Source organism: Hemitrygon akajei, chromosome 5 (genome assembly GCF_048418815.1).
Source record: "Hemitrygon akajei chromosome 5, sHemAka1.3, whole genome shotgun sequence".
Taxonomy (NCBI): domain Eukaryota; kingdom Metazoa; phylum Chordata; class Chondrichthyes; order Myliobatiformes; family Dasyatidae; genus Hemitrygon; species Hemitrygon akajei.
This window is the reverse complement of record NC_133128.1, coordinates 20,558,073-20,575,915: the sequence shown is the minus strand read 5'-3', so window position 1 is coordinate 20,575,915 and position 17,843 is coordinate 20,558,073. Positions and strand designations below refer to the sequence as shown.

General features: G+C 42.1%; 1 protein-coding gene across 13 annotated transcripts in view; it reads right to left on the bottom strand.

The window, feature by feature from the left end:
- erg (ETS transcription factor ERG) overlaps positions 1-17,843 on the bottom strand; it is a 278,454-nt gene that overhangs the window by 25,935 nt on the left and 234,676 nt on the right. For all 13 annotated transcript variants that reach the window (XM_073044969.1, XM_073044963.1, XM_073044965.1 and 10 more), the window contains 2 exons: positions 9,936-10,087; positions 6,757-6,960 (listed from right to left, as the gene is read on the bottom strand). In XM_073044969.1, the coding sequence (XP_072901070.1) occupies positions 6,757-6,960; positions 9,936-10,087 (356 nt within the window). The remainder of the gene's footprint in view (positions 1-6,756; positions 6,961-9,935; positions 10,088-17,843) is intronic.

The following is a 17,843-nucleotide window of genomic DNA, read 5'->3' as shown; positions in this document are numbered from 1 at the left end:
CTTCAGCACCCACCGGGCTTCACATCACTTTCCAGCAAGCCTCCTTCCCTCTCCCCCACCTTTTTATTCTGGAATGTTCCCCCCTTCCTTTCCAGTCCTGAAGAAGGGTTTTGGCCTGAAACGTCAACTATCTATTCATTTCCATAGATGCTGCCTGACCCGCTGAGTTCCTCCGCCATTTTGTGTGTGTTGCTTTGTATTTCCAGCATCTGCAGACTTTCTCATCTTTATTAGTACTTTGCCTCCTGCATTGATAAAGACCCATAAATTAAGGAGCAGTGTCCATGGATAAAGCAGGCACTGACACTGGGCCTTTTGCATTGGGCTTCAGACGTGCGTCGCCAATATCTGCTCTACTCAAGAATGCCAGACCTACATACAAGGTATACATACATACATCAAGGGCAAATTAACGGTGCAGAGCCAAGGAAGTAAGATTGTAAAATCTAACTCCAAGAAAACATGCCATTCCTGTCACCAATCCTCCTCCATTCTAACCCGTCCAACCTCCATTGCCGTGCCACACCCATGATTGTAAGATATAGAAGCAGAATTAGGCCATTTGGCCCATCAAGTCTGCTCTACCATTTCATCAGGGATGATCAGTTTTCCTTCTCAGTCCCAATCTCCTGCCTTCCCCCTTCATGCCCTGACCAATCAAGAATCTATCAACCTCCGCCGTAAATATACCTAAAGACTTGGCCTCCACAGCCACCTGTGGCAATGTACTGCACAGATTCACCACTCTCTGGCTAAAGAAATTCCTCCTCATCTCCATTCTAAAATGACACCCTTCCATTCGAAGGTTGAGTCCTCTGGTCTTAGACTCCCCACCATAAGAAACAACCTCTCCACATCCACTCTGTTGGGACCTTTCAACATTTGATAGGTTTCAATGAGGTCATCCCTCATTCTTCTCATTACTTCCCCCTTTAGAATTTTATACTACTACTCTTCACATTGCTGATGCCCCCAATATTTCTCTCATTTAGTCACAACTTCTCCTTCCTAATGACCCACTCTAATTGTGCTCTACCTGCCCACCATTTCTCAAGGGTGAGGTGAGCCATCCCAGGTAATAGTCCATCTAATACAAATACAAGGGATCATATGCTTGCAGTCACTACTCTTACAGCTTGTTGCTCATTTCTATCATCTGCCAGACTACGTCTGATAGTTATTCGTTGTCTTATCTGGTCATGTTTTTTTTTTAGCTAGTGCTTTGCAATAGCTCAAAATCTTAAAGGATATCGAGAAAAGTTGCTAAAAAAAAGTTGTGGAATTATTCTGAGCAGATGCAATCCCTCAAGGGGTTGATATAAATATCAATCAAGCAAAGGGCATCTCCCCTCCCTCAACTGCGCCACATAGATATGGAGCTTCTAAATCATAATGCCACACAACACAACGCAACATGTTCTCCCTTGATAATCAGACAAAAGAGAGGAAAATCCAGCGAATGGCTCCCTGAAAGTGTATGTCAGCTAAAGTCAGAGAGCGGCTCACCACGTGCAGGTGGAACAATTGAAGTTACTTGCATGGACACGTTTAAGACAATGCTAGCAGAATAGACGATGGAGATGGAGGTGATGGACAAGCAGGTGGGTGGGATAAAGGAGGACAAGAGAAGGGTTGTAAAAGAGTATGAACATTGGGAAAGCTCAGAGGACTGAATGGTCTATTTCTGTGCTGTAAATTTCTATCTGCCTTACTGGATGGGTCACAGCAATTCCCTGGCTAAGTGATGGAGTTTAGCTCATTGGTGGACTGTCCATCCTGTTGGGTGCAGCCTTAGATTGATTCTATTGTGTTTCTTGAACTTACTCTGAATGCCCACAAGGAAATGAATCTCAGGGTAGTATATGGTAACATATATGTAATAAATTTAGACCATAAGACATAGGAGCAGAATTAGGCCACTCAGCTCATTGAGTCTGCTCCGTCATTTCATCATGGCTGACTTATTTCCCCTCTCAACCTCATTCTTCTCCATTCCTCCCATAACCTTTGACACCTTGATTAACCTATCAGCCTCCACTTTCAATATACTAAATGACTTGGCATCCACAGGTGTCCATTGCAAAATATTCCAAAGATTCACCACCCTCTGGCTAAAGAAATTCCTTCTAATCTCTGTTCTAAATGGATGTCCCTCTATTCTAAGGCTATGCCCTCTGGTCTAATATTCCCCCAGTATAGAAAACATTTTCTCCAAGTCCAATCTGTCCAGGCCTTTCAATATTCCATACATTTCATTGAGATTCCCCTTCATTCTTCTAAAGCCCAGGCCCAGAGCCATCAAACAGTCCTTACATGTTAACCCTTTAATTCCTGGAATCATTCTCATGCACATCCTCTGGACAATCTCCAATGTCAAAACATAATTTCTTAGAGAACGGGCCAAAACCTGTTCACAATACTCCAAGTGTAGTCTGACCAATGTCTTATAAAGCCTCAGTATCACATCCTTGCTCTTATATTCTAGTCCTCTCAAAATGAATGGCAACATTACATTTACCTTCCTTAGCACCAAATCAATCTGCAAGGTAACCTTCAGAGAATCTTGTATAAAGACTCCCAAGTCCCTTTGTAACCATGAGTTTTGAATTTTCTCCCCATTTATAAAATAGTTTACATTATTATTCCTTCTACCAAAGTGCATGACCGTACATTTCCCAACACTATATTCCATCTGCCACTTCATTAATTATTCTCCCAATCTAGAACCATAGAACATTACAGCACAGAAACAGGCCTTTTGGCCCTTCTTGGCTGTGTCGATCCATTTTTCTGCCTAGTCCCACTGACCTGCACCTGGCCCATATCCCTCCATACACTTCTCATCCATGTACCTGTCCAAGTTTTTCTTAAATGTTAAAAGTGAGCCCACATTTACCACATCATCTAGCAGCTCATTCCACACTCCCACCACTCTCTGTGTGAAGTAACCCCCCCCCCCCATGTTCCCTTTAAACTTTTCCCCCTTCACCCTTAACTCATGTCCTCTGGTTTTTTTCTGCCCTCAGTGGAAAAAGCCTGCTTGCATTCACTCTGTCTATACCCATCATAATTTTATATACCTCTATCAAGTCTCCCCTCATTCTTCTACGCTCCAGTCCTAACCTATTCAATGCTTCTCTGTAACTCAGTTTCTCAAGTCCCAACAACATCCTTGTAAACCTTCTCTGCACTCTTTCAACCTTATTAATATCCTTCCTGTAATTCGTTGATCTGTCCATGTTCTTCTTCAGACTCCCTTCTTCCTCAACACTACCTGTCCCTTCATAAGTTCCTTACTTCTGACTCATTCCCTTCTTAAAGAGCAGAGTGACATGTACAATTTTCCAGTCCTCTGGTATTTCAGAATCTAGTGATTCTTAAAAGATCATTACTATTGATTGCCTTCATAAATCTCTTCAGCCAAATCTTTCAGAACTCTGGGGTGTAGTCCATCTGGTCCAGGTGACTTACCTACCTGCAGCCCCTTTAGCTTCCTAAGAACCTCCTCCTTAGTAATAGCAACAACACTCATTTCTGCCCCCTGACATACTCAAATTTCTGGCATACTGCTAGTGTCTTCCACAGTAAAGACTGATGCAAAATACTTGCTAAGTTCATTTGCCATTTCTTTGTCCCTCATCACTACCTCTCCAGCACTATTTTCCAGCAGTTCAATATCCACTCTCACCTCTCTTTTACCCTTTATATGTCTGAAAGAACTTCTGGTATCCTCTTTGATATTGTCGGCTAGCATACCTTCATATTTCATCTTTTCTCTCCTTATTTTTTTTTTTAGTTGCCTTCTGTTGGTTTTTAAAAGCTTCCCAATTCTCTAACTTCACACTAATTTTTGCTGTTTTATATGCCCTCTCTTTTGCTTTTATGCTGTCTTTGACTTCCCTTGTCAGCCACAGTTGCCTCATCCTTTAGAAAACATCTTAATCTTTGTGATTAATCAATCCTGCACCTTCCTACTTGCCCCCAGAAACTCCAGCCATTGCTGTTCTGTCACCATCTTTGCTAGTGTCTCCTTCCAAACAAATTTTGCCAATTCCTCTCTCATACCTCTGTAAAGCCCTTTACTCCACTGTAATATTCATACATTTGATTTTATCTTCTCTCTTTCAAACTGCCGGGTGAATTCTATCATATTATGATCATCACCTTCTACGATTTCCTTTACTTTAAGCTCCCTAATTACATCTGGTTCATTACACAACACCCAATCCAGTACTATCTTTCCCCTAGTGGGCTCAACACAAGCGGCTCTAAAAAGCCACCTCATAAGCATTCTACAAATTCTGTCTCTTGGGATCCAGCACCAACCTGATTTTCTCAATCTACCTGCATATTGAAATCCCCCAAGACCATTATAACATTGCCCTTTTTACATGCCTTTTCTATTTCCCGTTGAAATTTATATCCCTTCTCCTGGTCACTGTTCAGGGGCCTATATATAACTCTTATCAGGGTTTCTTTACCCTTGCATTTTCTTAATTCTATCCACAATGACTCTACATTTTCTGATCATATGTCATCCTTTTTAGGATTTGCTTTCATCTTTTTACCAACAGAATCATCCCAAAACCGCTGACTACCTCCTTCTCCTTTTGATACAATATGTATCCCTGGATGTTAAGCTTCCGACTATGATCTTCCTTCAGCCACGACTCAGTGATGCCCACAATGTCACACCTGCCAATCTCTAACTGTGCTACAAGATCATTTACCTTAGTTTGTATTGTGTGTGCATTCAAATATAACACCTTCAGTTCTGAATCCATCACCATTTTCGATTTTGCCCCCATGGACACCATGGTAACATGATGTTAGCGCAACGCTATTACAGCTCGGGGCGTAGGAATTCAGAGTTCAATCCCAGTGTCCTCTACAGGAGTTTGTAGGTCCTCCCCTGGAATGCGTGGGTCTCCTCCCACAGTCCAAAGACATACCAGGTAGGTTAATTGGTCATTGTAAATTGTCCCGTGATTAGGTTAGGGTTAATCAGCGTTGTCAGGAGCTGCTGGGCAATGATGCTCAAAGGGCTAGAAAGGCCTACTCCACACCGTATCACCAAATAAATTATCTGCCTGTTCTTCCTCACAGCCTCACTACACAATGCATCAACTTGTATGCCCACTGCCCCATCCTGAACCCTATCACACCAGCTCCCATACATCTGTCAACTTAGTTCAAACCCTCCCCAACATACCTGCCCACAAGGATATTTGTTCCTTCGAGTCCAGGTGTAACCCAGCTGTTTTGTGTAGGCCTCATCTTCCCCAGAAGTGATTCCACTGATCCAGAGATCTGAAAACCTGCTCCCCCTACACCACTTCCTCAGCCACTCATTCATTTGCACCGATGTCCTATTCCTATCCTGTCTAGCATGGGGTTCTGGGAGTAATCCAAAGATCACTACCTTGGAGTTCCTGTACTTCAGTCTTCCCAAACTCCCTATACTCACTGTGCAGGACCTCTCACCCTTTCTACCCTTTGTCATCGGTGCCAATGTGCACTACGACCTGTGGCTGTTCACCCTCCCTCTTGAAAATCTTCTGCAGCTGCTCTGAGGCATCCTGTACTCTAGCACCTGGAAAACAACACACCATCTGGCTTCTCTTTCACGGCCACAGAATCTGCTGTGGCCGTGAAAGGAAAGCCTTAACTTCTCATGATTGCTCTGCCCCCAGCTATTGAGTCTCCTGTCTGCTGACTTCACCCTTCCCTGCTGAGCCACAGTGCCACTGGCCCGGCTGCTGCTGCTGCTGTGCCCTGATATGTCATACCACCCAGCAGTTTGCAAAGGGTATAGTTGATGCTGAGGGGAATGGCCGCAGGGGAACCCTGCATGGACTGCTTACTCCCCTTGCTTCTCCTGCTGGTCACCCATGTACCCATGAAGCCTGCACTCTGGGTGTGACCACCTCAGTGACAGTCTCATCTATGAAGCTTTCAGCCTCCCCGGTGATCCTGAGTGCATCCGGCTCCAGCTCCGGTTCCTTGACCTTGTCGCTTAGCAGCTGAGGCTGGGTGCACTTCCTGTAGGTGTAGTCATCATGGAGACCGTTAGGTATCCTGCAATCCCACATTTAGCAGGAGGAGTATTCTACTACATGAATTACCATCCTACCTACACTTGTTACAGTATATCTCTAACTTCTCAAACATAAGTTCTAGCTGACACCTGTTCTCACCCAAGCCTGTTAACCCAAAGTCTGGCCATTCCCACAATGGCCACACTATTGTTAGTCCCTGCTAAGTTACTATTAAGCCAAGCAATCTCCTGCTCTACAGACAAGTCCCGACAGGCCTCACTCACTTTTTAAAACTGGAGCACAAAGTCCACAAGGAACTGAACTTTGCTTTGAACTTGGAATTTTGAAATTTACTTTGAACTTTGGAGGCACAGAGCAAGATGAAGTTGCAATCTTCAGCATAGCATGGGAGGAAATTGATATGGAGAAAGGCCAATTAATCAAGGAAACGGTTTTAACCAGATACCAAGGTATCTTATTGGGCTATTATAACTGCACCTTAATAAGCACATCACAATCCACATGAGAATGACTTTACAACTGAAAAATTGTAAAGTAGTCAAAGGTAGTGCTGATGCTTCAGACACATTCCTGCATTGGAACATGGAGCACAGGACAAGTTTTACTTTGTGTAAAGCAAACGAGAGAAAATCAACTTGGATTTTCAAAAGACCAAAATCAATGCCAAACACTCTTAAAAGATGCTAAATGTTCTTACTCTCTCTGAGGTACTGCAGGTGTGACAGAAGGATGTCGGCATTGTAGCTTGGGGTGAGGCGCTGAAAATCCTCTTTGGTCATTTTGCAGAGCTCCTTGCCATCAACGTTCTGGAAGAGCGGCACATCAACGTCAATCAAGCCGTACTCCTTCACTGCCCACTCCAGCCATTGTTTCACATGATCTGTGGACCACAGTGTAGGATCTGCAGGTTAGGGAGCAGGGTGGGGTAATGGGTGGTGGTGGATAAAATTGAAAGCACAAAGATTAGCAATGTAAAGCAGTGTGGTCACTTTACCCTCTGACTCATAGTCAACCTGACTACTATGAATTGATGCTTGGTGTTCATTTCTCAGAGGTCCAACATCACGGACTGAAGCACCTATACTGTGCTGCTCTATGTTTCTTCAAACTATAAGACATAGGAGCAGAAATAAGCTACTCGGCCTTTCAAGTCTACTCTGCCATTTGAGTGTGGCTGGTTTATTATCCCTCTCAAACCCACTCTCCTGTCTTCTCCCCTTAATCTTTGACACCCTTACTAATCAAGAACCTACTAATCTCTGCCTTAAATTTGTTGAATCGCTTGCTTTCCATAGTCATATGTAGCAATGAATTCCACAGAATTACCAGTCTAGATAAAGAAATTCCTCGTCATCTTTGTTCTAAAGGGATTTCCTTCTATTTTTATGCTGTGTCCTCTGGTTCTAGACTCTCCCACTGTTGGCACCATCCTTTCCATGTCCACTCTATCCAGGCCTTTCAATATTTGTTAGGTTAAAGTACGTTGGAGCCAATGAACCGCTGTTGAAGGACAGATCGTCTCATAATGCAGAAAATGCAGCAGCTACATTTCTCAGACCAAGCTTCCATAATCAGCTATAAAATAATGATCAAATGATTGCTTTAGTCATGCTCATTGAGGGATGGATTCTGGGTAAGGCGCCAATAGCTCTTTACGATTCCATGGAGAATGCCTCTATGGGATTACTTCCTCCTAAAGGAGTAAGGAGGGGATTTGATACAATGGTTCTTTCTAAAGACAGCACCTCCAAAAATGTCTCATTCAATGGAACATCAAGCATTTTTTGTGATCAAGCACCAGGTGTGAGATTAAAACACAAGACTTTGTGATTCAGAGATAAAAGCACCATCAACTAAGTTATAGCTGATGCCAGGGATCATCTGAAAAATTTCACGCAGTGTATGTAATGAGACAGGATGGATAACAATTATTGGTTTATTATTGTCACAAGTAGCAAGATACAGTGGAAAGCTTGTCTTGCTTACCGTTCATGCAGCTCAGCTCTTACACTGTGTGTTGAACTAGAATAAGGTAAAACAATAGCAATGCAGAATAAAGTGTAAAAGCTACTGAAAAAGTGCTGCACAGCTAAATGGTTAAGTGCAAGATCATAACGAGTTTATGATGAGGTGATGATAAACTACTGCTATTGTTATACTTCCACCAAAGTAGAAAATCTTCCCCTCTGTCTCTTCCACTGCACCTGCACATCTTGCTTGAGGAATTAATAACACTAATTTTATCCTCAACGGTCACTGCTCTATAGACAACACTCATACTCCAGTTATGGGCAGTATATTCGACGTTGCATGGAGATGTGCATCTACACATACATATGCCCAGTCCCTCACTTCTATATTTAAAAATTTATTTATTGGGATACAGCATGGAACAGGGCCCTCCTGGTTCTTCAAGCCGCGCTGCCCGGCAATCTCCTGATTTAATCTAAGCCTAATCATAGGACAATATACAATGACCAATGAACCTACCAACCAGTACATCTTTGGCCTGTAGGAGGAAACCAGAGCACCTAGAGGAAGCCCATGTGGTCACAGAGAGAACATACAAACTCCTTACAGTCACAGCGGGAATTGAACCCAGGTTGCTGATCTATAAAGCATGGTGCTAGCTACTATGCTACCACGCCATTCTTTTTTTGTCCTGCAATCATTTCAGAAAAACAATAATGGACAGTGATATGACACAGTGTTTCAACCAGAAACATCGACAATTCCTCCTTCTCCCTCCCACACCTTCCTAAAGATAATGCTTGATCCATAAAGTTCTTCCAGCAATTTGTTGCTCCATCTTCCAGCATTGTTTCTTGTGTCTCCAAGCAATTAACAAGATTCTGTCTGAATGTATGATTGTGTAATGCTCCCTTTAATGGCAAATAGTATGGAAGAAAGTTTGATAATAACCCCAGGTAGTGATATATTTTCTAATTCCATATTGTTGGCCTTGCCACAATTAAATTCAAGGAGACAGAAACAGGGTACAGAAAAGGGCAATATGTGCATAGCCTAACTGCAATGGGAGAAGGACAATTGTACATTGTCTCCCAAGGTAATTTAGATCCGTTGAAATTTATCCTGCACCAACGTTAGAACCAAAGCCCATATCCCTCTTCAGAGGTCTAACTTTGACATTGACAGGTTATAGAACCATTGGAATTAGATCATTCTCTCAATATGACCTTCTCCTGATCTTCAGTCCTGCCTTGCATTAAAAATTGACCATAATGCAATATCCTTTATTCATTCCCTTTTCAGGATCTGGATATTGCCCATCCCTACGTCCTCCTGAAATAAGAGCCAACCACTTGTCATTTATGTGTCAGATCAGGTCAGGATCTCCTCTCCCGAAAAATGTTAGCGAACCAGAAGGCATCTTCCAATTATCCAGTTAGCTTGCGGTCATCATTTTAAATGAACACATTTGCTTCGATTCTATATTATTAGCTGAATTTAAATTCCTTAGCTGCGCTAGTGGGACTTTTGAACTCAGATCTCTGGATTGTTAGCTGAGCTCACACACCACACTGGAGGAAGTCAGCAGGTCAAGTTGCATCTAAGGAGAGAAATGGACGGTCAAGACCCTTTATCTGGACAGGGCTAGTTGAGAGCTCCAAGTTACCCACCCAGTAACTTAACCAAAGCATCACCACCATACTATGAAAGCTCCCAAAGTTCCATCTGTTTTGCATTCCTGCTCGTGCCCAATTTCACCAGTTTGAACATGTTTTTCTTTATTCTGTAAGTGTTGACCCAAGCCGGTGTGTGTGTGTGTGTGTGTGTTTGCATGCTTTATTTTTGAAGCCATCTGTTGTGCATGCTAATAGCCATATGCTTAAAAGTTGTCCTTAAAATAGTTACCTGCTGGCACAATCACTCTCCGCTCATTAGTTGTCATGTTGGGAGGCGGTACATGCTTCTCCTCCATGTAGTTACTGTAGCTCATTGGAACATTCTCTGAGCCACTGACCATCTTCCCTGCTTTGGCTACGCTGCAATGTTCTGGTGAGTTTCTGCACAGATTAAAAAAAAGTTTTGTGAAAATCAATGAACATTTATAAGTGGAATGCAGGTGCTATGTGGCTGGGGCACCTGGGGTGGCTGCAGGTGAGGAGTTTGGCAAAGCATGCAAACATCAGTCCTTCATAAAGTCACACACACTTGGCATTAAACAGAATGAATGTTTTATTATGTAGCATGTTTTTCATGTTCCTCTAAAACAACAGATGCATTGCATAAAATTCTGTGTAGGGGGTTTCTTTCGGTGGAACAAAATGTTAGTGATTTGGGGTCTCCAAGGGGTATTAAACAATTTAACGAGGCTACTTTTAGCAAAGGGAACATGAGACGCAGAGATCAAGTTTTGGTCAGTGAAACAAGGACTCATTAACTGATAGGAAATGACTTGCTAAGCAAGAATCAACTTGAAAACATATTTCAAAACATGACATTTTTCAGTAACCGTATGGTCTATTTATCGTTCTGACAAAAGTCTAACTTCAACCACCATTTTTCCCTCCAAACCACAGCACAATGAGGTCCCTAAAGAGGTAAATTGTTAGCACAAAGCTCTGCCCTTTGTCTACACAGATCTAGTGCCTTATTCTATTTTAACTGCACATCTTGTGCTCAACAACAGGTCTTCACCATAGACAAGCCAGTTTCCAGTGACATTATTTAGCTTCTGCTCATGATCAGTACTAGCACTGAATGTTTTGATGCCCATACTGACTTTCTTAAAGAATCATGTAGACATAGGCAGAGAGCTCCACAACAGGATGAGAAGACTAGTATATATTCTTTCTGATGTCCTTATGGGTCTGGATAAATAAGAGTGATGGGAGCTGTATCCAACATTCAGAATGGTCTCTGGCCATTCTGTTCCTGTTGCTGTGAATACGCTCTCATCATCTCTGCCTGGTTCAGCCAGGAGTGTTAGATTCTGTGAAACTACAATTGGGCCCAAGAATGAAAACAGACTAGGCGCGTCATAACCTGCCCAGACAAAGTACCCAAAGTTAAGGTAAGAGCTCTGTACTTTGAGGCTGAACATAGAAGAGCCATCCTCCCATTTCTCCTCATCATGCCAGACCTGCTGGAATCACCATCCAGGGAAACTCGTTCTTCTGCTCTCATCCAAGCACGAATGTGCCCTTTATTTGTGTACATGTCGCACATTGGGTCAGTCAGTGCCTGAACCCCATGCTTTCTCAATAACCCTTCCCACAGAAGTCAAAGAATGCACTAACAGATGCATTGGCTCATTTTCATCTGTATTTGTTGAAGGACTCTGATGCTGCTAATCATTCATATGTCCAGATTCTGAATTCTTACTTCTCACTAGAAAACAGAGGGGTTTATAAATACAGTAAAAAAGGACATTAGACCACTCTGGAATGAACTTCCTTACTGAGATCTTTTAGACTTTCTTTAAATACCATTTGCCACAAGTTCCCTAAAAAGTTACATACTACATACATGGAGGTTTTAAATTTTCTTTTCAGAATCCCTGGGTCAATATCTTTGAACACTGTCTCTAATCCATTACACTGTGATACATACGCAAAGGCCATTTTATTAGGTATACCTATGCACCAGCTCATTAATGCAAATATTTTATTAGCTAATCATGTGGGAGCAATTCCATGCATGAAAACATAAGGAAATGTTCAAGAGGTTCAGTTGCTCAGAACAAACAATTGATCGGGGAAGAAATGTGATCTAAGTGACTTTGACCATGGAATGATTGTCGGTGCCAGACAGGGTGGTTTGAGTATCTCTAAATCTGCTGATCTCCTGGGATCTTCACATACAACAGTCTCTAGAATTTACAGAGAATGGCGCGAGAAACAGAAAAAAACTTCAAGTGAGCAGCAGTTTTGTTGTGATAAAATCTTGCCAATGGAAGAAGTCAGAGGAGAATGGTTCAGCTGACAGGAAGGCGACAGTAACTCAATTAACATGCAGAAGATCATCTCTAAATGCTCAATACATCAGACCTTGATGTGGATGGGCCACAGAAAAAGAAGACCATGAACATAAGCTCAGGGGCCACGTTATGAGATGCAGGAGGTCCTTAATAAGGTGGCCACTGAGTGTAGACTGGCTTATTTTCTCAGAAGTCACAAATACTGGGGCATTGCCAGAAGAACAAGTGAATCCGTCTTGTCCTTGACTGTATATTGTAAAGCCGTGGATGCATACAGCAGTAGGATGGAGACAGAGATGCACAGCTGTCTTCTGACATGCAAAACAGAAGCTCAGAAGTAAATTGGTCTCAGTGAAACACAGTCAGGTTTTTACACTGACAAACTCAATGGTGCAGAACTTTCAAAAAAATCCCTGAGGTGATCCCATCATAAATTTGGCTGGAATGCATTAGCTGGGACTGATAGAGGTGATTTCCTTTTCCACTTGCATTGCGAATGAATATTTGAATAGAGATGATAATTGTCTGAGAAAGCAAGCACGGTGAAATTCAGAATCAATGTAAGTTTAATATCACAGTATATACTGTCCACATATTTCACCGTATACTGCCTTGAGATTCATTTTCTAGCAGGCACTTACAGGAAAATAAAGAAATACAACAGAATTCAGGAAAACTGTTGCTAAACAATGGCTAACAAATAATCAATTTGGAAAAGAAGACAAATTGCTAAATAAATAAATAGATACAGAGAACAGGAGTTGTATTTGAGTCTGTAGGTTGTGGAGTCAGTTGCCAGAAGAGAGGAGAGGTTGTCAGGATTACTGCATACCTGGCTCACCAAGGGGAATATACTGACAGTCGCTATGGTGAACACATAAGATTGGAACTGGATGAGACCCAATAGTTCACTGCAAATAGAGGAAATAGATCAGCCATGATGATATGGCTGGATGGACTCGAGGGGCCAAATGACCTAATTCTGCTCCTATGTCTTATGATTTTATGGCCTTATCGAAGAAAGGGATGGGAAGTATTAGGGAAAGAAATTAGGTTGGAGTGGTGGGAGTTGTGGTGATGTCGAAATAGAGGTAGAGATAGAGGTTAGAAGGAAATATGTGGAGCCACAAGGGGCAGCAAATGCTGGAATCTGATAGGAAGGAAGGTGACAAACAGAACCAGAAAAAGGAGCAATGATAGGCAGAATGGACCAACTGGGGAAGGAGATAGGAGACTCCTTAGGTAAGGGTATGGGTGATAGCCAGAAGGCATCAGGTAGAAGACAAACTGGAAATTATGGAAAAGGGAAATAGGAACGCTGAGAAAACCTGATGGATCAGAAGAAGAGAGAAGAGAGCACAGTGAGTGTGTGTTACTTGAAATCAGAAAATACAATGTCCATATCATTGGGTTGTAGATCACAAAGGTGCAATATGAGACATTACTCTTCTATTTTGGCCTCACCCTGGCCGTGGAGAAAGCCAAGGACAGGTCAATATGGGTGTGGGAAGGGAGGTCTCCAAGAAAATTGGTGTATGTCCTTTCCTGAAAATAAGACTTGGACTGAAAGCCAACCTGTGGACATGTTACACATCCTCAATAATTTTGAATGTCCTTAGTATAAATAGAAAGTGATATTTGGAAGTTGGTATAAACTACATTGTGTAGCAACAACTGCTACAATGAAGTCATGACAGACCAAAGTGACCCAACAGTCTAGCACTGTCCTGGAGTCTTTATAAATTGAAGTTTAGTCCCCTGGGATAGAGTCATAGAGGATTATAGACCAGAAACAGACTCTTCAGTCTGCCTAGTCTATGCTGATCTGATTTGCCTAGTCCCATTGACCCGCTCATGGACCATAGCCCAAAATTCCTCTCCCATCCATGCACTTATCCAAACTTTCCTTAACTATTACAATTGAACTTGCATCTACCAGTTCCACTGGCAACCCAATCCACACCCGCACCACTCTCTGAGTGAAGAAATTCCCCCTCAGATTCCCCTTAAATATTTCACCCTTCACGGTAAACCCTTCTCTAGTTCTAGTCTCACCCAACCTGAGGGAGAAAAAAAACCTGCATATATTCACCCTATCTATACCACTTATAATTTTGTATGGCTTTATAAGATCTCCCCTCATTTTCTTTTACTCCATGGAATAAAATCCTAACCTATTCAACCTTTCATTATAACTCATTTCCTCAAATCCTGGAAACATTCCTGTACATTTTCCCTGCACTGCGAAAGGGATGATGCAGGAGATACAACTTAAGATGCTAATCAGCTGTTTTAGTTCAATGTCCTTTAAAATGTTTGTTAATTGAAAGCTATTAGATAGTGAAAAGGACTGGGGTAAAATGGGGGAATGTTAGGGTATCAAGATCACTTCCAGCCAAATTGGATTGGCTAACCAGTATACACAGATGTGATACATTACAGGGCAAAACATTGTTAAAATAAGTTAATTTGATATGATTTTAAATAATTAAACCAATGTGTATTGAAAAGTTCCCCAGCATATACACTCTGTTGCCATTTTGTTAAGTACCTCCTGTGCCTAATAAATTGGCCACTGAATGTATGTTCGTGGTTTTCTACTGTTGTACCCGTCCACTTCAAAGCTTGACATGTTGTGCATTCAGAGATGCCCTTCTGCACACCACTGTTGTAACAGATTGTTATTTGAGTTACTGTCACCTTCCTGTCAGCTTGAACCAGTCTGGCCATTCTCCTCTGACCTCTCTTATTTTCAAGGCATTTTCACCCACAGAACTGTTGCTCACTGGAAGTTTTTCTTTAATTTTTCACACCATTCTCCTTAAACTCCAGAGACTGCTGTGCATGAAAATCCCAGAAGATCAGCAATTTCTGAGATACTCCAACCACCCAGTCTGGCACCAACAATCATTCCATAAGACCATAAAACATAGAAGCAGAATTAAGTTCGAGTCTGCTTCACCATTTAATCATGGCTGATCCTTTTCCCCTCTCCTCATGGTCAAAGTCACTTCGATCACATTTCTTCCCCCCGCTCCCAATGTTTGGTCTGAACAATGAGAGAATCTCTTGACCATGTCTGCATGCTTTGATGTATTGAGTTGCCGCCTCATGATTGGCTGATTAGGCATTTGCATTAATAAGCAGGTGTACAGGTGTACCTAATAAAGTTTCCACTGTGTGCATTATTTTTTCTAAAACACGCACTGATTCTACAGTAAATGAACATATATAAAGCAGCCTCACATGCTCCATGCAGTCAGAGAGCAAAGCTAATTGACTCCTTCTCCAGCACGTGAAACAGCTGAAAGTGTTATTTTTGCATTTCCAGCCAAAGCTGTCCCCGAGCTCTCAAATTATGAAGATTGGTTCTAATTAGTACAGGGTGCTATATTCCTCTTAAAAAGAGTCAGACACCCTATCTTGGAGTGACTGAAAATTAACTAGAATCAAGACCACCCACACATGCTTTAGACATCAGGATGTGGCCATTTCTTTCAGTTTACAACATGCAGTACCATGGGGCTGGTGCATATTTCAAACTTCAATTGAAAGGGAGCAAGGTAGGGACAGAAATGGGTGCATTCCTTCAGTTCTGACACGTGCCTTCATTAGCAATGCAATGAAACAAAACTGGAACAAGTTATCCTCGTTTCAAAAATAAATACAGGTGTTTGGTGCTGTGGTATGCACTTCAGACATTTCCCAGCAGCCCACTTATAAACAAGACTGTCTGGTTCAAAATTTGGACCAATTGCAGGCCTGCTGCGGAATGCCCAGCACAGTTAAAATGTGCTTGCTTGCCATTGTGTGCCAGGGGAGGGCTGTGCAGGCGGAGAGCTGAATAACAACCCAACAAAAAAATTGATTTGTTTTCATATGAATGAAGTTAACCACAGTTAGATGTTGGCCTGATTCACAGTAGGCTTGATATTGTCAAATTTGGACAAGGACATGGGACATACCCAGGTTGAGATGGAGGGAAAGACATGGATTGTTGTTATAATGTGCAGAAAATCTGACAGGAAAATGCATTTATATTTGCCACTCAAGTTTTATATTTAACAATGCAAAGCCATAAAATTCCTCTGCTGTTTTCATAAAATTGTGTCTAAAGTTTGCTGTCTAGTATAGACTTCTGGGCTTAGAATTTCTGGCCAGGTCATGTTAAAGCAAATCTGTAAGAAGGGTAATGATTTGAACTATTACTTATGGTTTCAGTCTCTCCCTCTCTTTCTCCCTCACACTGCCCCTTCGCTCCCCTTTTCTATATTTGTCTCTTCCCCCTCACTCCCCTTTCTGTGTGTCTCTCTCTTGCCATTCTCCCTCTTTCTCTCTCTCTCTCTTCCCACTCTATCTCTCTCTATCTATCTCTGTCTCTGTGCATTTACATGATCCAGTGTGTGTTGCACAATTACACAAGGTCTGTCACTCACATGGAGATGTAACTTCTCCTTTCCTTGCCAGAGCTTCCAGAATTTCATCTTGAGGCCCATTGCATTCATAGCCACAGGAATGTTTTGGGTTGGTTCTGGTATGAAATTTTGCTACAATCATCCCAACAGCAGTGGAAAACAGCTGCTTAAACTAGTCAAGTATTCACGATTAGCCAGACCTTCACCTTCAGCTCTGGTTCTAATATGCTTTGTGTTTATCAGAAAGCAAAAATAAAAAAAACAGCAGAAGCTGGAAATTCTGATGAGAGTTCATGAACCTGGAATGTTAATCCTGTTTCTTTCTTGGTGGATGCTGCCTGACCCAAAGTGTATTCCATCATGCTCTGATTTATTCCCAATACAATATGTCAGTCCATGACCTCCTCTGCTGACATGATGAGGGCACTTTCTCAGGTTGGAGGAGTAATGCTTCATTTTTCATCTGTGTAGCCTTCAACTTGAGGGCATGAACATTGATTTATCTAAATTCCAGTAGCTTTGCATCCTCCTTCTATCTCTTTCCATTCCTCATTCTGGCTCCCTCTAACCTCTTCTCTTCTTTTTCTCAGCTACCATCACCTCCCTCTAATTCCCCTCATCCTTCCCTTTCTCCTATGATTCTATCACCTCTCCTATCAGAGTCCTTCTTCTTCAGCTCTTTACCTCTTCCAGCTGTCACCTCCCAGCCTCTCAATTCATCTCCCCACTCCCACCCACACATCCACATATTCCCACTCACGTGATTTCACCTATCACCTGCCAACTTGTACTCCCTTCCACTCTCCTCACCTTCTTCTTCCTTCCTTTCCAGTCCTGATGAAGGGTCTCGGTCTAAAGCATCAGCTTCTTATTCCCTTCCATAGATGCTGCCTGACTTGCTGAGATCCTCCAGCATTTTGTGCAAGTTGCTCTGGATTTCCAACATCTGCAGAATCTCTCGTTTTCATTCTCTGATTTATACTTTGTTTGAACATTACTTGTATGTCATGGTCTATGATGGCCCCAGAAATAATGAGGAATTTCTCCCATTTTTAGCATGGGAGATACCTGAATCTTTTCAGAAGTCCTTGCAGTGGAATTCTATTGGAGCTAAGATATACTCAGTGACAGACTAACATTGATTTGAATGGGTGTAGGCTTTCTGCCCATTAATCTATTCCACTGATCAATAAACTCCTGACTGATCTTTACCTCAGCTTTTGCTTATCCTAACCCAACATAATATCAAGTCATACTTCTCAATACATTACTACTGTGATGAACAGACATTTCTTACTCACTTGAGTTCTGTCGACATAGTCATTGATATATTCAAAGATAAGATCAATAGATTCTTGGGTGCTAACAAAATCAAGGATTGTGGGAATTGGGTACAAAGTGGATGAGTATAGCATAAACTATGAT